Raw genomic sequence first — 25,562 nt, forward strand, 5'->3', positions numbered from 1 at the left:
AGGGAAATTGAGGAGTCGAAGTCTGAGGTTTGTCTTACCAACGCCACAGCCTTTCTTGTGGCAAACTCTACTGTAAGGAGGATATATGCCCAAGTGGGCATGACTGTATCTTACCATTGTGGTGGTCATAAATACAGAGTGGGCAAGATTAAGTATTACTAAAATAGTAAGTATGACTGTAAGTATAGTAAAAGTGGAAAGGATTACCAAACAGTTGTCAGGCCTTTGACGTGGGTTTTGCTTTGCTTCCTCAGAAGGGGCATCGTGATTAATATGATTTCTTTGGATCATGGTTCAATCTTCTGCACGCGGTATTAGGTCTAATAGAGATTAGGTATGTGATGTTGGGGACACCGCTCATTGATGGGTTATTAAATTTGATATATTGAAAAAACTTGGCAACTGATAACCTGAGATGGGTCAGATATGAAAAAAATCCCTTAAAAATGATCTTTTAATATATCTCTTAGAAGTGTGTATACATATATTCAGTCAAATCTTTTTAAAAAGGGGGAAGATAAGAGAGTTATTCAGAGACTGCCGACGTTGAGCTGGGGCGCCAAGTTGAATCGTTCGGGTGCCAACCTCCGGATAGGCTGGTGAACAGCTAAATGGGGCCTAGGCTAGGGTATGTTAGCCTGTCTATGTTCATATTACCCTGACTTAATTAATCTAACCCATATCTTCATCCTTTTTAAAGCGTTTTGTCTGAATTTATGAATATACACTTTTAAAGGGAATCTGTCACTCCATTTTCGGCCTATGAGCTGCTGGCACCGCCATCAGAGGCTTATCTACAGCATTCTGTAATGCTATAGATAAGCCCCGGATGTAACCTATAAGAGAAGAAAAAGAGTTATATTATACTCACCCGGGGGTCCGGTCCGGTCCGATGGGTGTCACGGTCTGGCGCCTCCCATCTTCTAGAGATGACGTCCTCCTTTTTACTTCTGCCGCGGCTCCTGCGCAGGTTACTTTCTCTGCCCTGTTGAGGGCAGAGTAAAGTACTGTAGTGCGCAGGCGCCGGGAAAGGTCCGAGAGGCCCGGCGCATGCGTCGGAGAAAGTACGCCGGACCACGACACCCATCGGACCCGACCGGATCCCTGGGTGAGTATAATCTAACTCGTTTTTCTTCTCTTTCAGGTTACAACGGGAGGCTTATCTACAGCATTACAGAATGCTGTAGTTATGGCTGTGGCCGCATCTGGTATGACAGATTCCCTTTTAAGAGATATATTAAGTTAATTTTTAGTTGTTTTTTTTTTAATTATATTGGATATATTACATGATTGTCTTATGATCATTCATGTGGTCACTGGGTCTGCATTCCACATTTCATATATAAAGTCTTTTTATTGTATTATGTTATAATAAAGAATTTTGACACCATTGTGCAAGGGAGTCTTTATCGGATTATTCACGGTTTCTATAGATGCTCAGACTTTTGGAAAGGCCAGATAGGATAACGATATAAATCTGGTATCTGTCCAACCGTAATGATTCGCAGAATAAATGTGAAATGTTATTTGAACCATTATAGTGAATTGACATGTGGGAAAAAAACGAAGCAAATAGTGGAATGTTTTTGTTTTTTTTTTCCTTCCAATCTACCCCCCCCCCCCACACCAAAAAAAAAAAAGTGGAACTGTGGACGTGAGAGAAAATAAATATCGTCATTGTTAAAGGGTCATGCCCTCAAAAATATTTATCCATGTGACGGGGGTAATCTTTTTGATCACTGGAGGTTCAATCCCTTGGATAACCAGCGATCCTGAGATTGAGGCTCTGCGGCCTTGTCCTGAATGGAGCAGAATTGTGCATGCTCACCCTTAAGTCCGTTCATTGTGGGTTTACTGGGAATAGACGAGCGCTGTCCCATAAACAATGATTGGAGGGGGGCCGAGCATGTGTCATCCCCATCATTCAAGATGGGCCTGCTCTTGGGGTTAATGTATATGTCCCAATGGCTGTCAGTCGGAGGCCATAAATGTCATGTTGCCAATGACTGAATCTTTGAAGACTTTTCATATTATTAGCAGATCGAAACCTCCCTCCTTTTCTGCAGAAAGAGGTTCTGCAGCAGCAGAGGTGAGAATTTTAAGAAATAATGTTGTCACTAATTTAAATACATGTCAGAAAACATTAGAAGCCATTTTGCAGGTCTGGTGCTTTTACATCATCACTAAACTTGTAGCTTCTTGTAGTTCCGTGATTTACAGCAGAGAGTTCGTTATCTGACATATATTACAGCGTGGTTATAAATGCAGATCACAGGCTGGTGGATATTAACTTGCTCAGATAATCTCACTTCCTTTTGAAAAAATATTTATTTTTCATTGTATCGTAATGTACGAGCTGAGCAGGAATATTCTGAAAGTGAACTCTTGTCTAGTGGGTAAATGTTGTGTGGCCAAGTTACACATCTAGTCCTGTCTGCAATCCAAGTATTTACTCAGGGATAACAATGCAACCTGTAAAGCAGGAATGCACAGCCCCAGCCTCAAAGGGCCTCCATTGTTTTGTGTGGTGATGAGGTGGTTAAAGGGGGTCCCTGCTTTTATGTAGGGACTGGTGATTAAAAGCAACACGTGGGTGTGTGCATCATATGTGGTGTCCATGCGCATCATGTACTGTACGTACAACTCTCTGTACCCACTGCATTCATCAAGTTCCTGTGTATCCACTGCATTCATCATGTTCCTGTGTACCCACTGCATTCATCATGTTCCTGTGTACCCACTGCATTCATCATGTTCCTGTCTACCCACTGCATTCATCATGTTCCTGTCTACCCACTGCATTCATCATGTTCCTGTCTACCCACTGCATTCATCATGTTCCTGTGTACCCGCTTACCAGAATCTCCTCTGGCTTAGTTTCTAGTTTGAATAGAGTGATGGAGGTTGTGCAGGGTATTCTCAGGTTTGGAATTTATCCCCTATCCAAGACAGATCCCAAGGACCGTGGACTCTGAAGAGTCATATGAATGGAGCGGAGGTTGATCATGTGCACTACAGCTCCAGGTATTTATTATAGGAGTGCAGTGTGCTTGGTCAACCACTGCTTGTTTCACATGGGGCTCTTCAGAGTATTCGTTCATGTTTATTTTACCAAAATCATGAAAATGAAGGCCCCGTTACACATAGCGAGATCGCTGAAATGTCACAGATTTTGTGATGCAACAGTGACCTCGCCAGCGATCTCGCTACGTGTGACACATAGCGGCAACCGGCCCCCTGCTGCGATATCGCTGATCGTGCTCGAATGTCTCAGGCCATTTTTTGATTGTTGGTGTCCCGCTGGCCAGCATGCACTGCTGTGTTTGACGCCATACCAACGACGATCAACCTCGTTGGCGACTCAGAACTCGCATCTATCGAGGTCCGAGTCGTCAGAATAGCTGCTGTGTGACAAGGTACCAACAACCGCCAAGGTCGTTATACGGATCGCTGTATTGTTGCTGCGTCGGTGAGTAGATCTGCCTAATAGCTTATTAGCGATCATGTAGCGACGCACCAACGATCCTTACCAGGTCGAATCGTTGTCGGGATTGCTCGAGCGTCGCTATGTGTAACGGTACCCTGATGTACGCGGTTCGTGAATTTGGCACAAAGGTTAATAAAGAAAAACTTCTTTCCTGTCATTTGAAAAGTTTAAACTTTTAGTACCTATAACTACGCCAGGGAGCAGCTGGAGTAGAGTTGAGTCAAATTTTGCGACCTTTTTTAAAAAGTCCCAATTGACGAATCGGCTAAAAACCTCTGGAATGATTACGTGCAACTGTAAAGCGGAAAACATAAAAACAGGCGAGCACATAGAAAATGGACTTAAAAAAAAGGCGCAAATAGAATAAATGGATGAAGAAAAAAAAGTCATAAAGGGATTGTTTTGGCATAAATACGCGGTGGCCAGATGTAGACTGGAACTATATATAGTGAAATACTTAACTCAAGATGTGCGGTACTCTGCAGCTCTGAAGATTTGTGTTTTAATTATGCATTTGTCCGTAGCCATCGCTATAGGAAAATAATGCATATGTGTATTAAAGAAATAACTTTATAAGCAAATGCAATAAAACCATTGATATTTGTAGTGTGGGATTTCTTAAACCGTAAAAACATTGGGATTGCGACTTGTCCTACAAAAATTTTTTTAGCTTTTTTAGTGTCAGATGTGACGCTTGACACCCTTCATGGAAATAATCGTCCACACCGATGTTTTTTCAGTGTGTGTGATGTTTTGAAAAGAACAGCAATAGCAGCTTTGCTTGATGCATACGTCTAAAAGAGGATTTATTTATTTTTTTAATTAAAACCGAGTACCTCATGCAATTGGCACTGCTCCATTCATTCTGGAACAGTCTTTCTTTTGTGATTCTCCATCACAAAGTTGTACCCCCTGGTATAAAGATGCAATTTTTCTGGGCATATACCACAGAACTCCATTTGCTATTTCTCCCCTTTCATATGGCCACATCGTAGGGGGCTTCATCATAGAGGGGAGAAAGCAAACACAGACCCCGCATTTCTGCTATTGGAGTGCCGGAGACCAGAAGAAAAGCAGCACGTTGCTCGTTCCATAGTTGGGTCCATCTCATCTATTCTCCACTGCCGCCATTAGCAGGAAGGGATGCAGTGACTACAGAGTGTGAGCCAGGCTGCAGCTGTGACCTTCTCAGGAAGTTTGCATTTTCCTCTCTATGACATGGCCGTGTTTTCATTGGACAGTGTCGTAGAGGAGAATACATAAATATTCAGAGGGAAGTTCTGTGATTTTTTTTTTTTTTTTTTTTTTTCCCAGTATACGCACAGCACCAGATGAGTGCCTTTTTTTTTTTTTTTTTTGCCAAATAACGTGTACAAAGGCAATCTTTTTTTTTTTTTTTTCTTCCTTTTTTCTTCTCCTGGAATGCAATAGCAAAACTATCCAAAAGTGTAGGCAACAAGCAGGGAGAACTTGTATCTTTCAAGATTACTACTTCTCAACTTTTAATATTTAAAAAGTATGAATCTATTTTAATAGAATCATAGAATGGTAGAGTTGGAAGGGACCTCCTGGGCCATCTGGTCCAACCCCCTGCTCAAAGCAGGATTCACTAAATCATCCCAGACAGATGTCTGTCCAGCCTCTGTTTGAAGACTTCTATTGAAGGAGAAATCATCACCTCTCGTGGCAGCCTGTTCCACTCATTAATCACCCTCACTGTCAAAAAGTTTTTTCTAATATCTAATCTGTGTCTCCTCCCATTCAGTTTCATCCCATTGCTTCTAGTCTTTCCTTGTGCAAATGAGAATAAAGATGATCCTTCTACAATGTGACAGCCCTTGAGATATTTGTAGACAGCTATTAGGTCTCCTCTCAGTCTTCTTTTTCCCAAGCTAAACATACCCAAATCCTTTAACCGTTTCTCATAGGACTTGGTTTGCAGACCGGTCACCATTCTGGTCGCTCTTTTCTGAACTTGCTCCAGTTTGTTGATGTCTTTTTTAAAATGTGGTGCTCAAAACTGGACACAGTATTCCAGATGAGGTCTGATCAATGAGGAGTAGAGGGGGATAATGACTTCACGTGATCTAGACTGCATGCTGCTGTTAATACATCCCAGAATTGCATTTGCCTTTTTTGCTGCTGCATCACACTGTTGACTCATGTTCAGTCTGTGATCTTTTAGTATACCCAAGTCTTTTTCACAGGTGCTGTTGCTTAGCCTTTTTCCTCCCATTCTGTATATGCTTTTCATTTTTATTGCCCAGATATAGTACTTTGCATTTTTCCCTGTTAAAATCCATTCTGCTCCAGTTTATTGATATCTTTTTGAAACCTCTCTTTACTCTAGTATTAGCTATCCCTCCTAGCTTTGCGTCATCAGCATATTTAATCAGTTTCACTGACCCCCCCCCATTGTCAGCTAGGGATTGGCAAAGGGAATGTGTCAGCTCATTTTACCCCCCCACTCTCCAGTCCCATTACTTGTGTAGGTTATAAGAACACAAGTGAATCCGGACCTTTATTAAACCAAAACCCTGCTCTGTCGCATAGGAATCCAGTTTAGACGTGTTCTGTAGTCTCCGAGGAGCAACTGCCTCGGCTCTCAGCTCAATTGTAAGCCTATTTCTGCTGCCTACTTCGCGATTGACGGCTCTGACAAACTGTAGCAGTGCAATCAGTACCCTAGTAGTACAAGGCTAGGAATGAAGCTGGGAGCCAAGGCAGTGAAGGCCTGCAATGCTCATGCATGTGATCTAATAACGCCACGCAAGCAACTGACATTGCTGTTGCCTTTATTTTAATCAAAGAACTCGGGCATTTAAGAAGAGGTTGTCTCAACGGTGGACAATCCCATTAACCAAACCAAGATTTCTGGCAGGGCTGTGAAGTCAGTGTCTGAGTCCATTTTGGTTGAGTCAGTATAAAGTGGACTGACTCCGACTCCTAAAATATATAATAAATTGGGTATAGTAGTTCAATGGAGGATGTGCTGTAAATGTTTTCAGAAATGGGAAAGTTATGAATTGTCCTATAAATGTCTGTTCTGTTCTTGATCTAAGGATCTTGGCTTTTAGTTGAGATGAATCTGTGCTGCACTTTATTCACATGCTCAGTAGTGACCAGTGCTGTGGGGTCGTAGATGAGATGAATCTGTGCTGCACTTTATGTACATGCTCAGTAGTGACCAGTACTGTGGAGTCGTAGTTGAGATGAATCTGTGCTGTACTTTATGTACATACTGAGTAGTGGAGACTGAGTCGGGAGTCAGGGAAATTGAGAAGTCGAAGGTTTGGCTTACTGACTACACAGCCGTGATTTCTCCTTCGCCTCATTGGGGGACACAGACTGTGGGTGTATGCTTCTGCCGCTAGGAGGCTGACACTAAGTGAAAAAGAGGTTAGCTCCTCCTCCACAGTATACACCCTCGCCCCTATTGCGGGCGGAAATCAGTTTTTTGCTTAGTGTCCATGGAGGCACACGTCTTTTTTTTTTTTTTTCTCCAGACTTTTTTCGTCTTTAGCCATGAAGATGTGACAGGGGCAACGGATCCTATTGAAAAGGTCCGATTTCCCCAAACCAACAACGGGCGAGCACGTGCGAGTGTCCCTTCACGTATCCTCTCCCGCGTCGTGAGACACAATGCCGGACTTAAGCCCCCATTACACATAGCGATATCGCTAGCAATATCGCTGTAACGTCACTGGTTTTGTGACGTAGCAGCGATATTGCTAGCAATATCGCTACATGTGATACTTCCGACCGGCTCCCCCGCCGATTAACGCTGATCGCGCGAGAACGTCCTGGACCATTTCTCGTCGGGTGCTACCTGCTGGGCTTCCTGTGGCGACGCGTGGACGCGGGCGGGAGGACGTCAGGATCGCCGCGTCTGACAGGTAAGTAGCATCCCCCGACCCCTGCTATGTCACTGGTGAGATCTGCCTGTGTGGCAGCTCACTAGCGACCACTTAGCGATGCACCAGCGATCCATATCGTTGTCGGGATCGCTGGTGCATCGCTAAGTGTAATGGTACCCTTAGCACTGACTATCGTTAGGTATTGAAACCATGGGCTGTACAGAGGCACAAGACTAGTCCGTGCGGCCCCACTGCTCCACCAATGCTAAGACTGCGGTGCTGCAAGGTGGCGGATGGTCCCTCTCCTCACCCCCTGAAGGGGTTAGATGGAGCTAGGGTGCCTGCACCGTCCTATTTTTAATCAAAGACCTCCTCACATACCTGCGTTCAGGCTGAAGAGGAGCATCGGTGAGAAGAAGGTCTGGGAGGGCTCCTGCGAAGACTTCGGGCTGGAGCCCACAGTGCGGCGACCACTAGCCTTGCAAAGGAGGGCTTGATCCGTCAGGCGGCAGCCTGAGACAAGAACGCCGTGCCAGTCAGTAGCGCCGCCCCCCCCCCCCCCTGGTCAAGGGGGTAAGGGGAAAATTTAGGCCGCTTCTTCGGCTGGAAGTTCCGCCCCCGGGGCCGCACTCTATTCCGGTAAAAATCGAGGCTTCGGAGCACGGCTAGGCCGCAAAGCGGACTTACCGCCCCTAGAGCAGTTTTACAGGCTGGCGTGCACCGGTTTAAAGGAAGCATCCAGGTGGGGGGGCGCAGGACTGGGGTAAGTGATGCCCGAGAGGCCAAGCTACAGGGAAAAGCGAGGTGCTACCTCCTCCCCATATCCCCAGCAGCGGACAGATACAGCATGTCCGAAAAGACAAAGACGCACACGTTCTTTTACGCTGCATGTATCTCTTGTCGGGCTGCGTTTCCGCAGGCGCGGAGCAAGCGGTTATGCAAAGCCTGCGAATCCGAACGTGCCCAGGAGCCCTCCCCTGCGACCAATGTGTCAAATCCCCCGGAGTGCGCCCGATCACTGTCACAGTCCATGACGTCACTTACGAGAGCAATAGAGTCCCTTCAAGCCCCCGATAGGGGCAGGGACAGTGGCTCGCCACCTTTAGAGGGAACCGCCACCTCACTAGAGCCTCCGACCTGCAGGGGCCGCTCTCACTCCAGGCAGACCCGGAGGAAACTAATCCACACGGTGTCGCCCAGTCTATCCGGTGCCTTAGCATCCATAAGCTCTGCTTCTCACTCCCTGTCACCAGTGGTTGATAGCGAGCAGACTTCAGATTGCGACTCAGATGAGCCCCTTGACCTGGACACTCCAGGGTCATGTGAAGCAGTGGACAGCCTCATAGAAGCCGTCAATCAGACCCTGGGGATTGAGGATTATCCCACAGCGGCTACGGGGCATAAGGTGGCATTTAAGCGAGTGAAGCGGCCGCACAGAATCTTTTCCTCTCACCCTGAGTTTGAGGACATAGTGCAGCGGCACAGAGAACATCCAGACTGGCGTTTCTCGGGTCAAAAGGCCCTTTCGAAACGAGATATTCGTTTGCTCCGGACCGCCGTAAAATATGGATGGAATCCCCGATAGTGGATCCTCTGGTTTCACGCCTGGCCATTAAGACCCTGTTATATGTCCCTACTGTTTCCTCGATTAAGGATCTCACAGACCACCTGATTGAGAGCCTAACTCGTTCAGTATATGAGGCATCAGGGTCTGCACTCGCTCCCTCGTTCGCAGCAACTTGGGTAGCTAAGGCTATGATATCATGGTCAGAAACGTTAAGGTCGCGCAGGAGCAGGATCTACCTGCAGAGATTTCGGAGGTCGCAGGTCAGATGGCGATGGCCGGAGACTATATAATTAATGCATCTTTGGATGCGGCCAATTGTTCGGCCCTTGCTGCCGCTAATCAATCTCTATCAGAAGAGCCCTGTGGTTGAGGACATGGTGAGCCGATTCTACTTCCAAGAAGTCCTTGACTTCCCTGCCTTATCAGTGCGGCCACCTATTTGGGGAAAGGTTGGATCAACTTATCTCAGACTCCACAGGAGGAAAGAGTGGGTTTCTCCCTCAACAAAAGGTTAAACCGCTTTTTCGTCACCAGATTCAGGCACGTTTTTGGGCCTTTCGCAACCCCGGATGGACTATTTTGCATCTGTTTTCTCTCAGAAAGGAAATGTAACACCAACTGTTATTCACTGTCCTATTAAGGGAATAGAAGAATCCAGGATATCTATAAACAGAAAGATAGTGAGGAAACACTTAGCTAACCTAAATGAATTCAAGTCTCCAGGTCCAGATGAATTACACCCCAGAGTACTGAAGGAGATAGCAGAAGAAATTTCTGAACCACTCTCCATAATCTTTGAAAATTCTTGGAGAACAGGAGAAGTGCCAGAAGACTGGAGAAGAGCAAATGTTGTTCCTATCTTCAAAAAGGGGAAGAAGGTGGACCCAGGCAACTATAGGCCGGTGAGTCTGACTTCTATACCAGGAAAGATCTTTGAACAAATTATTAAACAACATGTAAGTCAATACCTGGATAAGAATGAAGTGATTAAACAGAGTCAGCATGGGTTTGTAACTAATAAGTCATGTCAGACTAACTTAATTTCCTTCTATGACGGTATCACTGATTGGGTGGATCAAGGAAATGCTGTAGATATAGTATATCTTGACTTCAGCAAAGCATTTGACAAAGTCTCTCATACAATCCTTATTGAAAAAATGACTAAGTATGGAATGGACAAGGCAACTGTTAGGTGGATTCATAGCTGGCTTAGTGATCGGACCCAAAGAGTGGTCGTAAATGGCTTCACATCCAGTTGGAAGAATGTCTCAAGTGGGGTACCACAGGGCTCTGTCCTGGGCCCTGTATTGTTCAACATCTTTATCAACGATTTAGATGAAGGAATTGAGGGTAAACTGATTAAATTTGCTGATGACACAAAGCTAGGAGGGATAGCTAATACTAGAGAAGAGAGAGAGAGGATTCAAAAAGATTTAAATAAACTGGAGAAGTGGGCAGTAACTAACAGAATGGTTTTTAACAGGGAGAAATGCAAAGTACTACATCTGGGCAATAAAAATGAAAAAAGCATATATAGAATGGGAGGAATAGGGCTAAGTGACAGCACATGTGAAAAAGACTTGGGTATACTAATAGATCACAGACTGAATATGAGTCAACAGTGTGATGCAGCAGCAAAAAAGGCAAATGCAGTTCTAGGATGTATTAACAGAAGCATACAGTCTAGATCACGTGAAGTCATTATTTCCCTCTACTCCTCTTTGGTCAGACCTCATCTGGAATATTGTGTCCAGTTTTGGGCACCACATTTTAAAAAAGACATCAACAAACTGGAGCAAGTTCAGAAAAGAGCGACCAGAATGGTGACCGGTCTGCAAACCCTGTCTTATGAGGAAAGGTTGCAGGATTTGGGAATGTTTAGTTTGCAAAAGAGAAGACTGAGAGGAGACTTAATTGCTGTCTACAAATATCTAAAGGGCTGTCACATTGTAGAAGGATCATCTTTATTCTCATTTGCACAAGGAAAGACTAGAAGCAATGGGATGAAACTGAATGGGAGGAGACACAGATTAGATATTAGAAAAAACTTTTTGACAGTTAGAGTGATCAATGAGTGGAACAGGCTGCCACGAGAAGTGGTGAGTTCTCCTTCAATGGAAGTCTTCAAACAGAGGCTGGACAGACATCTGACTGGGATGATTTAGCGAATCCTGCTTTGAGCAGGGGGTTGGACCAGATGTCCCAGGAGGTCCCTTCCAACTCTACGATTCTATGATTCTATGATACAGCGGCCAATTCCGCCGCCTCAGGCCACCCCAAACAGGATAGGGAGTGGCAGGTCTTATATAGAGCCAACCCATTTGGGAGAATGCTTGCTCAACAGGCCAGATCGAGGAGATTCAGATCCCAAAGATCATCGGCCAAATGGCTCGAGGTCTTTACCAGACGACACCAGCAAGGTGGGCGGCCGCCTACTCTGTTTTCACCACGTCTGGGCCAACGTCGCCCACGACGCATGGGTAAAAGAATTGGTGTCCTCAGGTTACAAAATGGAATCTATCAGAGACCCCCCAAAACGTTTTTTCTTTCCCAGCTTCCCAGGGTAGATACCCAGGCAAGGGCTCTATTGGGAGCCATCAAATCGCTCCAGCACAACGGAGTCATTATTCCAGTACCAGAACACGAAAGGGCTGAGGGGTTCTATTCCAACCTTTTTGCAGTTCCCAAAAAGGACGGGTCTGTCAGGCCTGTGTTGGACCTGAAGCTGCGGAACAGATTCATCAGGATCAGACATTTCCAGATGGAGTCTCTCCGTTCAGTCATATCGGCCATGGAGCAGGGAGAATACTTGGCCTCAATAGACATCCAAGATGCATATCTGCATGTTCCCATTTTTCCTCCTCATCAGAGGTTCCTACGCTTCGCCATAAATGGTCATTTTCATTTCATAGCGCTACCCTTTGGGCTAGCCACGGCTCCCAGAGTGTTCACAAAGGTTATGGCAGTTGTTATGGCTATACTGCGTTTTCGAGGCAGTCGTTTTGCCTTATCTGGACGACCTCTTGGTCAAGGGCCCGTCAATACGGGCATGCGAGGAAAATGTCAGCATCACGTTGGATACTCTTGCCCGCTCAGGGTGGTTGGTCAATGCGAAGAAGTCATCCCTTGTGCCAGCTCAGAAGATCTCCTTCTTAGAAATGATCTTCGACACTTGCCGAGGATTGGTGATTCTCCCTCAGGAAAAGGTGCTAGCTCTCCGACAGGGAGTCCGGACACTTCGCCAACCAGTCCCTATGACCATCCGATCTGGGATGAGGATTCTAGGGAAAATGGTGGCAGCGATGGAGGCAATACCATTCGCCCAGTTCCATCTTCGCCCCCTGCAGCACGCCCTCTTGTCAGCCTGGGACAAGAGCCCTTTCACGCTCGATCGGCGGTGTCGTCTGTCCTCTCAAGTCAGGCAGTCGCTCGGATGGTGGATAACCAGTTCCTCTCTGACCCAGGGGAAACCCTTTCCCCCAGACCATTGGCTGGGGAGCGGCGTTTCGCCACCACATGACTTAGGGACGGTGGTCGCCACAGGAGGCACGCCTCCCGATCAATTTATTGGAGATACGAGCAATCCGGCTGGCACTGCAGAAGTTTCATCACTTTCTAGCAGGCCACCCTGTCCGAATTCAATCGGACAATGCCACGGCGGTGGCTTACATAAAACACCGAGGGGGCACTCGCAGCAGAGCAACCATGTGCAAGGTGGGGCACGTTCTTCAGTGGGCCGAAGCAAACCACTCGGTGATTTCGGCAGTTCACATCCCGGGCGTAGAAAACTGTGTGGCAGACTTTCTCAGCTGGGAGGATCTTGCGTCTGGAGAGTGGTCTCTACATCCCGAAGTCTTTCAGCAGATTTGTCAATGGTGGGGAACTCCGGATGTGGACTTGATGGCTTCCAGAGTGAATGCCAAGGTGCCCACATATGTCGCTCGGGCCAGGGACCCGAAGGCATCGCGGTGGATGCGTTGGTTCTACCATGGAGCCAGTTTCGCCTCCCATATCTATTTTCCCCCGCTACCACTACTTCCGAGAGTCGTCAAGAAGATCAAAACGGAAGGGGTCCAGGCAATTCTGCTGGCCCCAGATTGGCCCCATCAAGCGTGGTACGCAGATCTAATGCTGCTGCTTGCCGACGTCCCTTGGCGCCTACCAGAGCGCCCGGATCTACTCTCTCAAGGGCCAACTGAACTCAGGGGCCCTGTGTTTGACAGCATGGCCGTTGAATCTTGGATTCTAACCCAGGCAGGGTTCGGGAGCAAGGCGGTTGCTACAATGATTAGCGCCAGGATGCCTGCTTCAGCACAAATTTACCACCACACCTGGAAGGCGTTCTTCGCTTGGTGTCGAGGCCACGGTGTTTCCCCGCTGAGATTCTCGATCCCCAACATCTTGGCTTTCCTCCAGTCGGGGCTAGATTCGGGCTTGGCCCCAAGTTCCCTCAGGAGACAAATACCAGCCTTATCCGTCCTGTTCGAGCACAGAATTGCTACCAATTTGCAGGTGAAGACTTTTCATTCAGGGTGTCTCCCACTTGGTACCTCCCTATAAGGCGCCTGGGACCTTAACCTGGTCCTAATTGTTCTGCAGGAAGCTCCTTTTGAGCCATTTCAGGATGTCTCTTTGAGGTACCTTTCCTGGAAAGTGGTGGTCCTAGTGGCCATCACTTCTATCAGGCGGGTTTCAGAGCTGGCAGCCCTATCCTGCCGAGCTCCGTTCCTCACTTTTCATAAGGATAAGGTGGTACTCAGACCAGCCCCTCCTTTTCTACCAAAGGTCGTATCCTCTTTTCACATTAATGAAGATGTTGTCTTGCCTTCATTCTGCCCAGCATCGTGTGGAGAAGGCTCTTCACACGTTGGACCTGATAAGAGCCCTCCGGAGGTACGTGTTGAGGACGTCACCCTTTCGTCAGACGGACATGCTGTTCGTGCTCCCCGAAGGGTGCAGGAAGAGACTCGCTGCCTCAAAATCGACCATAGCCAGATGGATTCGTTTGACTATTCAGGAGTCCTACCGCATTAGAGGCACGCCGATTCCAGCAGGAATCAGTGCTTACTCTACTCGGGCAGTGGGCGCCTCTTGGGCGCTTCGGCATCAGGCTTCGACGGAACAGGTTTGCAAGGCAGCAACCTGGTCCAGCCTGCACACATTTGCCAAACATTACAATATCCATACTCAGGCCTCAGCAGATGCGAGCCTGGGTAGAATGATTCTCCAAGCAGCGGTGGCGCACCTTTTAAACAAGAGGTGCATGTAGCTTGGATCGGTGAATTAACTCCCACCCACGGACTTCTTTAGGACGTCCCACAGTCTCTGTGTCCCCCAATGAGGCGAAGGAGAAACATGGATTTTTGTGAAAACTCACCGTAAAATCCTTTTCTCCGAGACGCTCATTGGGGGACACAGCACCCACCCTATTAGCCAGTTGGCTCTTGTTTCGGTTAAATTAATGTGTTTACTTATTTGATATAAGGGTGGTGTGTTCCTTTGGACATGTTGTACCTGTATTGAGGTTAATTTTATTGTCCTCCTACTGCTTTGGTACCAAACTGATTTCCACCCGCAATAGGGGCGAGGGTGTATACTGCGGAGGAGGAGCTAACCTCTTTTTTTTTCACTTAGTGTCAGCCTCCTAGCGGCAGAAGCATACACCACAGTATCTGTGTCCCCCAATGAGCGTCTCGGAGAAAAGGATTTTACGGTGAGTTATCACAAAAATCCATGTTTTTGGTGCATTTAGCTTTAAAAACGGGAGAAACTTACTAATTTACAAGAATCTAAATAGCTCCTGCCATGTTCCCATGTAGTGTAAATACTGTTTTCCCTGTTTTTTTTTTTTTGTTTTTTTTTCTTTTTCAACAGTAATATTTTTGCTTACCTTTAATTGTCCCATGCAAAGCAATGTGATAATTCATGGAATCTCTCTCAGGCAAAACTAACAGATCAAGGAAATTCTTATCCTCTCTTGCTGACAACTTTATCTTCCAAAAGGTAAGGGAGAAAACAAGGGGAACTGCTACCTTGGATCTAATCCTTATAAACAGGGAGGAAATGGTTGAGGAGGTAAAAGTGGCTGGGACCCTAGGAGGTAGCGACCATGCTATTTTAGAATTTTGGATAACTAGAGGCGGAAGACCTGTGAAGACTCAGACGTCAAGGTTAGATTTCAGAAAGGCAGATTTTAAGGGATTCAGAAAGAGAATTGGAGGAATCCAATGGCTGGATATCCTTAAAGACAAAAATGTCCAGGAAGGATGGGAAATCTTGAAAAATGAAATTCTCAAAGCACAGTTGTTAACAATTCCGAAAAGAGGTAAGAATAGGAAGCAGTTAAGGAAACCAGGATGGATGAACACAGAACTTAAGCACATGCTAAAAAGGAAGAAAAAAATGTTTATAAAATGGAAAGAGGGAGGCATATCTAAAGAAGAATATAATGCTGTCTGCAGAACCTGCAGGGCACAAGTCAGATTAGCTAAAGCTGAAAATGAATTGAGGCTTGCAAGAGATGTCAAAAGCAATAATAAAGGATTTTGGGGATATGTCAAAAGTAAAAGAAAAGTCAAAGATGCTATAGGATTTTTACAGGATGAAAATGATGAAATGGTAAGACAGGATGTTGAGAAGGCTGAACTTTTAAATTCCTATTTTGCATCTGTTTTCTCTCAGAAAGGAAATGTAACATCAACTGTTATTCACTGTCCTATTAAGGGAATAGAAGAATCCAGGATATCTATAAACAGAAAGATAGTGAGGAAACACTTAGCTAGCCTAAATGAATTCAAGTCTCCAGGTCCAGATGAATTACACCCCAGAGTACTGAAGGAGATAGCAGAAGAAATTTTTGAACCCCTCTCTATAATCTTTGAAAATTCTTGGAGAACAGGAGAAGTGCCAGAAGACTGGAGAAGAGCAAATGTTGTTCCTATCTTCAAAAAGGGGAAGAAGGTGGACCCAGGAAACTATAGGCCGGTGAGTCTGACTTCTATACCAGGAAAGATCTTTGAACAAATTATTAAACAACATGTATGTCAATACCTGGATAAGAATGAAGTGATTGAACAGAGTCAGCATGGGTTTGTAACTAATAAGTCATGTCAGACTAACTTAATTTCCTTCTATGACGGTATCACTGATTGGGTGGATCAAGGAAATGCTGTAGATATAGTATATCTTGACTTCAGCAAAGCATTTGACAAAGTCTCTCATACAATCCTTATTGAAAAAATGATTAAGTATGGAATGGACAAGGCAACTGTTAGGTGGATTCATAACTGGCTTAGTGATCGGACCCAAAGAGTGGTCGTAAATGGCTGCACATCCAGTTGGAAGAATGTCTCAAGTGGGGTACCACAGGGCTCTGTCCTGGGCCCTGTATTGTTCAACATCTTTATCAACGATTTAGATGAAGGAATTGAGGGTAAACTGATTAAATTTGCTGATGACACAAAGCTAGGAGGGATAGCTAATACTAGAGAAGAGAGAGAGAGGATTCAAAAAGATTTAAATAAACTGGAGAAGTGGGCAGTAACTAACAGAATGGTTTTTAACAGGGAGAAATGCAAAGTACTACATCTGGGCAATAAAAATGGAAAAAGCATATATAGAATGGGAGGAATAGGGCTAAGTGACAGCACATGTGAAAAAGACTTGGGTATACTAATAGATCACAGACTGAATATGAGTCAACAGTGTGATGCAGCAGCAAAAAAGGCAAATGCAATTCTAGGATGTATTAACAGAAGCATACAGTCTAGATCACGTGAAGTCATTATTTCCCTCTACTCCTCTTTGGTCAGACCTCATCTGGAATATTGTGTCCAGTTTTGGGCACCACATTTTAAAAAAGACATCAACAAACTGGAGCAAGTTCAGAAAAGAGCGACCAGAATGGTGACCGGTCTGCAAACCCTGTCTTATGAGGAAAGGTTGCAGGATTTGGGAATGTTTAGTTTGCAAAAGAGAAGACTGAGAGGAGACTTAATAGCTGTCTACAAATATCTAAAGGGCTGTCACATTGTAGAAGGATCAACTTTATTCTCATTTGCACAAGGAAAGACTAGAAGCAATGGGATGAAACTGAATGGGAGGAGACACAGATTAGATATTAGAAAAAACTTTTTGACAGAGTGATCAATGAGTGGAACAGGCTGCCACGAGAAGTGGTGAGTTCTCCTTCAATGGAAGTCTTCAAACAGAGGCTGGACAGACATCTGACTGGGATGATTTAGCGAATCCTGCTTTGAGCAGGGGGTTGGACCAGATGGCCCAGGAGGTCCCTTCCAACTCTAAGATTCTATGATTCTATGCCCAGGGTGCAGCTGATGATACAGTGAACTGTGCGTTTTTTGGGTGCGATTTTTCTTGGTAGAGTGCAGTTGTGTTTTTAAGTGCAGAAACAAAGCTTTTCTGTATTTAAAAATGCATAAACAGCTTTAACCCCTTTACCCCCTGGCCATTTTACATTTTTACGTTTTGTTTTTTGCTCCCCTTCTTCCCAGAGCCGTAACTTTTTTTTTCGGTCATTATGGCCATGTGAGGTCTTGATTTTTGCGGGACAAGTACTTTTGAATTACATCATTGGTTTTAACATATTGTGTACTACTGGAAATCTGGAAAAAAAAATTCCCAGTGCAATGAAATTGCAAAAAAAAAAGTGCAATTCCACAGTTGTGTGAGGTGTTGTTTTTTTTTTTTTTTAGGTTCTTTTTTATTTAAGTGGTGAAAAAAAAAACCCCAAATGGCACCATTTTCCGAGACCTGTAGCGTCTCCATTTGTCGTGATCTCGGGTTGGGTGAGGGATTATTTTGTTTGCGTGCTGAGCTGACCTTTTTATTGATACCATTTTGGTGTAGATACAATTTTTTTGATTGCCTCCCATGCATTCCTATGGCATTCCACACATGCTGTGCTAATGCTGCGCTTTCTTCCGCAGCGGAATTGCATCGCGGAAAAAATCGCAGCTTGCTCATTCTTTTTGCGGAATCGCAAAGAATTGCCGCGATTCCGCACCCATAGGAATGCATGAGAACCGCTTACTTCCCGCATGTGGCTATGCCCACCATGCGCAAAGTTAAGCGTCTCGTGCGGATGGTACCCACGATGTGGAGGAGAGGAGACTGTCCTGGCCCTGGGTACCATAGCCCTGTAAAAAACAAAAAAAAAAATCAAGGTATATTTACCTTCCGGCGTCATGCTCAGCGTTCCCAGTAATGCCTTGCGGCAAGGACCTGTGATGACGTAGTCTCGCGTTACTCTAGCGGTGTCGTGAGATCACTATAGCAATGCGAGACCAACGTCCTCACAGGTCTCGCAAGGCATCGCTGGGAACGGGAGCGTCGCTGAGGCTGCTTGGGACGTCGGAAGGTAAATATACCCCGATTTTTTTATTTTTTTATCATTTTTAACATTCTGTCTTTTACTATTGATGCCGCATAGGTGGCCTCAATAGTAAAAAGCTGGTCACACTTGTCAAACACTATGTTTGACGAGTGTGACCAACCTGTCAATCACTTTCCAAGCGATGCTTCAAATCGCTTGGAAAGTGCTTGAATTTCGCACGCGAAAATTGCGGCAAAAACGCCAACATAATCGTGGTAAAATCGCGTGGAAAAAACGCGCATTTTCTGGGAAGGAGTCCGGTTTTGAGTGTCCGGTTTAAAATGCTACGTGGGCACATAGCCTAAATCTGAATTAAAAATGCATCAAATAAAGGGGAGAATAGATAACAAAAATGCATATTAATGTGTGGGCTCCTGCAGAAAATATGTGGATGAAAACGGCAGTATTTACACTAGATGTGAACATAGCCGTAAGCTATGAAGTCTAAATACTGTTGTTTTTTTTTGTTTTTTTTTATTTAATTCCAAACTGAATTTTTTTTTTTTTTATTATGCAGAAAAGTTGTTTAATTGTCCCAGCAAAGTAGATGTGATTTCATGAAAGCTACTGCCCACAGTGCGGCTAAAGATGCTGCTGAACTGCTTCTTGCTGCATTTTATTCTCTATGGGCTTCTAAGTAGAAACTGGAATAAAAAAAAACACCGACGGTCTTCTTCTATCTCAGTAATTGGAAAATCTGCCTTCACTGAATACAGATTTTACCCCTGAATTGAGAGTAAGAAATCAGTCTGTAGCTTACCTCACCTTTGTTTAAAGGCCAGATTACAAAGGTAAAGTAAATTATTGAAGCCATAGGAAAATAGAAAAGGTGACGGCACACCAAAAAATAAAAAAAACTTTTATTGCGCCAAATCAAGACATTATTAAAACCACAGAGCCTGACGTGTTTCGGGTGCGTCTATTGCACCTTTAGTCCTATGCCTAAGGATGTAATAGACACACCCGAAACACATCAGGCTCTGTGGTTTTAATAATGTCTTGATTTGGCGCAATAAAAGTTTTTTTATTTTTTGGTGTGCCGTCACCTTTTCTATTTTCCAATGGTTACTATGCTTGCTAGTTTGGATGTGCACCCACCCGCTTTGACTATATGGCTTAACTGATGTGATTACATGGACTGAGATGTGGCAGCTGCAAGTCTCCCTTCCTATGCATCAATGATTGAAGCCATGCTGTCTGTGGCCATGTTTCTAATCTTTACCTGCAAACACAGAAGCAGCAGTGTTGCCCTTCAGCCTCTCATCGCCATCATTAACAAGCATGTTGGTAGTGTGTGTCCCCATGAATACTAGTGATAGCAGAGGTTGCGTGTCCCCCACAAATGAGGATGCCAGCAGAATGCTCAGACTTAATAAATCGTGGCATGATTATTGCTTCCCATAAACAATATTTCCAACAGGGTGCCCATTCCTCCATAACCTGGAGCGCCAGTGGTATTGGCTCGCTGAAGAGACACATTCTACCCAGCTCCAATCTGCCACTAGGGGGTGATCAGTACGCGGTAATACAGCTACAGTTCCCATAAGGGTGTGTGCACACGCTGCGGATCCTGCTGCAGATCCGCAGCAGAATCTGCTGCGTTGTACAGTACCATTTTAACCTATGGAAACCGTAGTGCGGACTTTTCCGTGCAGTTTTTGCTGCGGTTTCCAATCCGCAGAAAGAATTGACATGTCAATTCTTTTCTGCAGATTCCGCTGCGGTTTGCCATCTCCATTGTAGAGGTGATAAACCGCAGGGCAAACCCGCAGGCTAATCCACAGATAAACCGCAGGTCTTCTGACCTACGGATTTTTCAAAATCCGCGTGGAAAAATCCGTAGACCAATCCGCAGCGTGTGCACGTACCCTTAATGACACCATTCCATTAGTAGGGATTCTCGGACATCCTATGCACGGTATATCTTTATGGTGTGTACATGGGCTGTATCTAATATCTAGAGTGTAAAACTGTTTTTTCTCATTTCATTGCAGATTTTCAACTGAACTCTCATCTATCAACACTGGCAAATATTCACAAGATATACCACACACTCAACCGGCTGGTAATGACAAGACAGTGGCACGAAGGGATTCTGGAATAGTCGCAGTTTGTTGTCTATGTTGACGGAGAATCCATCCATGTATCCTGTGCATGGATGCCTCGGCATTACACCTGTTACATATGTTGACTACATGTTTCTTATCCATTTGATCTGCTGTTCGATAAAACTATATTGAATTTTGTAGCGCAGCCCCTATAAAATCCCCCTGCCCCATCTGCAATACTGATCCTTCATTGTATGACATGTCAATGGCTGACTATTTTATGTACCATTTCCAGAATTTGACAGAAGACGTGGGTCAAGACGATCACCAGACAGGTAGACCTTCAACTTTTTTATTTTTTTAAGCAAGAAGCACTCACGAGAACTTTTCTTTCTTTCTTTTTTTCCCCCACAGACTTGTGTTTATGTATATACAGTACAGACCAAAAGTTTGGACACCTTCTCATTCAAAGAGTTTTCTTTATTTTCATGACTATGAAAATTGTAGATTCACTCTGAAGGCATCAAAACTATGAATTAATACATGTGGAATTATATAATTAACAAAAAAGTGTGAAACAGCTGAAAATATGTCTTATATTCTAGGTTCTTCAAAGGAGCCACCTTTTGCTTTGATTACTGCTTTGCACACTCTTGGCATTCTCTTGATGAGCTTCAAGAGATAGTCAATGGAAATCATCTTCCAACAGTTTTGAAGGAGTTCCCAGAGATGCTTAGCACTTGTTGGCTCTTTTGCCTTCACTCTGCAGTCCAGCTCACCACAAACCATCTCGATTGGGTTCAGGTCTGGTGACTGTGGAGTCCAGGTCATCTGGCGTAGCACCCCATCACTCTCCTTCTTGGTCAAATAGCCTTTACACAGCCTGGAGGTGTGTTTGGGGTCATTGTCCTGTTGAAAAATAAATGATGGTCCAACTAAACGCAAACCGGATGGAATAACATGCCGCTGCAAGATGCTGTGGTAGCCATGCTGGTTCAGTATGCCTTCAATTTTGAATAAATCCCCAACAGTTTCACCAGCAAAGCACCACCACACCATCACACCTTCTCCTCCATGCTTCACTGTGGGAATCAGGCATGTAGAGTCCATCCATTCACCTTTTCTGCGTCGCACAAAGACACGGTGGTTGGAACCAAAGATCTCAAATTTGGACTCATCAGACCAAAGCACAGATTTCCACTGGTCTAATGTCCATTCCTTGTGTTCTTTAGCTCATACAAGTCTTTTTTGCTTGTTGCCTGTCCTTAGCAGTGATTTCCTATCAGCTATTTTACCATGAAGGCCTGCTGCACAAAGTCTCCTCTTAACAGTTGTTGTAGAGATGTGTCTGCTGCTAGAACTGTGTGGCATTGACCTGGTCTCTAATCTGAGCTGCTGTTAACCTGCGATTTCTGAGGCTGGTGACTCGGATGAACTTATCCTCCGCAGCAGGGGTGACTCTTGGTCTTCCTTTCCTGGGGCGGTCCTCATGTGAGCCAGTTTCTTTGTAGCGCTTGATGGTTTTTGCCACTGCACTTGGGGACACTTTCAAAGTTTTCCCAATTTTTCAGACTAACTGACCTTCATTTCTTAAAGTAATGATGGCCACTCGTTTTTCTTTACTTGGCTGCTTTTTTCTTGCCATAATACAAATTCTAACAGTCTGTTCAGTAGGACTATCAGCTGTGTATCCACCAGACTTCTGCACAACACCACTGATGTTCCCAACCCCATCTATAAGGCTAGAAATCCCACTTATTAAACCTAGGATTTCACTGTGGTTGAGCGCCTTTGCCGGCTGCCGCAGTATTTTCTTTGACTGGTCTCCCTGAGGTCAGTCATTGTTTCGTGATGTTGGTCTACTAGGCATTGCTCCCACCTAGCCAGAATCCTACTCCACACTGATGAGGGGCAACACCACGAAACAGCTGTCTGTGGATGGATACCTGGCCTTGGTATTTCCCTTGTCATATCTGTAAACTCGTAAAGAGCTGGATATTGACTTAAAGGGCCACTTAATATGGTGGTTTCTGAAAGGAGGCACCCCTTGGCTGGGTCCTTCCCTGGAGGATGATCTGGCTAGTACCATGTTTGAGACTCTTAAATGAGGCTCCACGGACTTTATTTGCATATACTTATTAAATCTGACAGGGCACACCTGTGAAGTGAAAATCATTTCCTTTGACTACCTCTTGAAGCTCATCAAGAGTGTGCAAAGCAGTAATCAAAACAAAAGGTGGCTCCTTTGAAGAACCTAGAATATAAGACATATTTTCAGTTGTTTCACACTTTTTTGTTAATTATATAATTCCATATGTGTTAATTCATAGTTTTTGATGCCTTCAGAGTGAATCTACAATTTTCATAGTCATGAAAATAAAGAAAACTCTTTGAATGAGAAGGTGTGTCCAAACTTTTGGTCTGTACTGTATATTGTAGGGTAAGTGTCTTAATTTCCCCGCCTACTGCCACTTTTTCCAGTTTCCAGCGCCGTTCTGCTCCTCTACTCACTGAGACTCCGGATCACGCTGCACTCTCTCTCTGAGACCCAGAAGTAGCTTTTACAATGTAAGTCTTTGGAGAGTCAGAACCAGGCTCCATAGTCTTAAATGGTAAGGGAGATGTCCGGTTCCCACACAGTCTGAACGGTAATGTAAGACAGAAGAGGACCTGAGCAGTGCTGGATCCAGGAGAAGGTGGTAGTTGGACTATATTAACATAACACATGGACAGTACTGATATGCACATGTTTGGGAAAAAAAACAAGTTAATGGGAGTGCTTCACTAATTCTACCACATTGAGATGAATAAAAAACCTGCATAATGCTAGGCTGTGTTCATTCATGTAATGGCTTGTGATATGGTATGAAAGGGGCATTCCTATCTCAGTAAGTGATGACCAGTTTCTAGAATTTTCATCACTTAATTGGTCTGGGTCTGATCGTTAGAGCAAAGGGGATGCAGCGTTAGAGCCCCTGGCCACACGGCTGAGAAGGGAATGGCAGAAAACTGATTCATTTGGAAGGAGCTTTGCCATAGCTGGTAGCTGCGAATGCCCCTTTGAAGATAAAAAAAAAATTTGAGGTTCAAAAGATGAGACTTGAACTGATCGTTTAGTGATGGCATATCCTAGCACAGGGTTTCCCAAACTCCAGTCCTCACGGGCCCACAACAGATCAGGTTTTCAGGATTGCCTCAGTATTGTGCAGGTGGTGGAATTATCAAGCTATCAGAAGCTGTTCAATACGAAGGATTTCCTGAAAACAAGATCTGTTGGGGGCCGTGAGGACTGGAGTTTGGGAAATTGTCCTAGAGAAACACCATCACTTAAGGAGATGGAAATATCTCTACCTTTGTAGTCATAGAGCAAAAGAAACCTTACAAAACTGATCCAAATGTTATGGTGTACCACTGCATATCTTGGCCTTTATAAGGGTCATATAGGGTTTGTGGCTTCTTTGTCAGCAGTTGAAATGTAACGTTCTCCTCAACGTGGCTCAGGAATTGGTGTTGAAAGGAGGAGTTTGGGTTCCTGGCGAACTGGGCCGGGCTTCTCTGTTGACCACAGGCTCTACGCTAAGAATGGGCTGCATATCAAGGCAGCGGGTGCTGCTGGGCTGGCTAGAAGTTTGGAGGAGTGTCTAAACTAGAGACTGGGGAGAGGGAAATTGCTGTACAGGAGGGGAAGATAGTGTAGATGGTGACCTGGGCTTAAGTAATGACATTGTGGGGAGGGATAGAGGTAGAGAGAAATACATGGGAAAATGTGTAACTGGGCTACCAACTGTCTCAGTGATGGGGAGCAAAGAGTTTATTAATGGAAACTGTTAACAGTGGGGTACCACAGGAGTCAGCATTGGACACTCTCTGTAACATTTATTAGTGACCTTGTAGAGCACATATGTCACACTCTGGCCCTCACGGTGACTATATTTGGCCCGCGATGACTCTGGGGTCTATGTGTGACCCATTATATTGTGGTGTAAAGGGCTATGTGGGTCCGTTATACTGTGGTGTAAAGGGCTATGTGGGGCCCATTTTACCGTGATGGTTCAGCACACTTTGCTTAGGGGGGGGGGGGGGGTACAGTAAGGCCGTACATTTGAAGGAATTCACTGTGGGGTATCGTATTGTATTTGGGGGCACTTCTGTTGGCATCATACTTTATCTGTATTCAAGAATGTTTATCCTTTGTTATTACATACTAGATGGTGGCCCGATTCTATCGCATCGGGTATTCTAGAATATGTATGTAGTTTATTTATGAAGTTTTAATAATAATGCACCCCCCCCCCCCCGATCCTGATATGCATGGTCCTCTCACCCCCCCAGTCCTGGTATGCATGGTCCGCTCACCCCCCAATCCTGGTATGCATGATCCCCTCACCCCCCTTTCCTGGTAAGCATCGTACCCCTCCCCCCCTATTCTGGTATGCATGGTCCCTTCACCCCCCAATCCTGATATGCATGGTTCCCTCACCCCCCAATCTTGATAGGCATGGTTCGCTCACCCTCCAATCCTGGTAAGCATGGTCCCCCTCACCTCCCTTTCCTGGTATGCATGGTCCCCCTCACCTCCCTTTCCTGGTATGCATGGTCCCCCTCACCTCCCTTTCCTGGTAAGCATGGTCCCCCTCACCTCCCTTTCCTGGTAAGCATGGTCCCCCTCACCTCCCTTTCCTGGTATGCATGGTCCCCCTCACCTCCCTTTCCTGGTATGCATGGTCCCCCTCACCTCCCTTTCCTGGTATGCATGGTCCCCCTCACCTCCCTTTCCTGGTATGCATGGTCCCCCTCACCTCCCTTTCCTGGTATGCATGGTCACCCCCCCCCCCCCCATTGCTGGTATGCATGGTACTCTCACCCCCCCTTTCCTGGTGTGCGTGGTCCTGTCACTCCCCTCTCCTGGTGTGCATGGTCTCTGTTAAAATAAAAAATAGTTATATACTCACCTTCCGATGGCCCGCGATCTCCACTCCACGGGCGCGGCCTCGCGGTCCCAGTAATGCTTTGCGCGAAACACCGCTAATCGCGAGAGTGACGTCATTTCCGGTCTAAGGCGCAAGGCTTTACTGGGACCGCGAGGTCGGGCGCGTGGAGTGGAGATCGCGGGCCGTCTGAAGGTGAGTATAACCTTTTTTTATTTTAATTCTATTTTTTACAAATGCGCTGCGCCCAACTGCGCCTGCCGCTGATTGGTCGCGGCCTG

General features: G+C 45.3%; 1 protein-coding gene across 1 annotated transcript in view; it reads left to right on the top strand.

The window, feature by feature from the left end:
* Positions 1–25,562, top strand: part of DCUN1D4 (defective in cullin neddylation 1 domain containing 4) — a 96,728-nt gene that overhangs the window by 17,820 nt on the left and 53,346 nt on the right. Inside the window, exons 2-3 of the mRNA XM_073583516.1 lie at positions 20,300–20,370; positions 20,649–20,688. Of these exons, the coding sequence (XP_073439617.1) occupies positions 20,300–20,370; positions 20,649–20,688 (111 nt within the window). The remainder of the gene's footprint in view (positions 1–20,299; positions 20,371–20,648; positions 20,689–25,562) is intronic.

This window comes from Dendrobates tinctorius, unplaced genomic scaffold (assembly GCF_039654945.1).
Source record: "Dendrobates tinctorius isolate UK_male_01 unplaced genomic scaffold, ASM3965494v1 ptg000079l, whole genome shotgun sequence".
Classification (NCBI taxonomy): domain Eukaryota; kingdom Metazoa; phylum Chordata; class Amphibia; order Anura; family Dendrobatidae; genus Dendrobates; species Dendrobates tinctorius.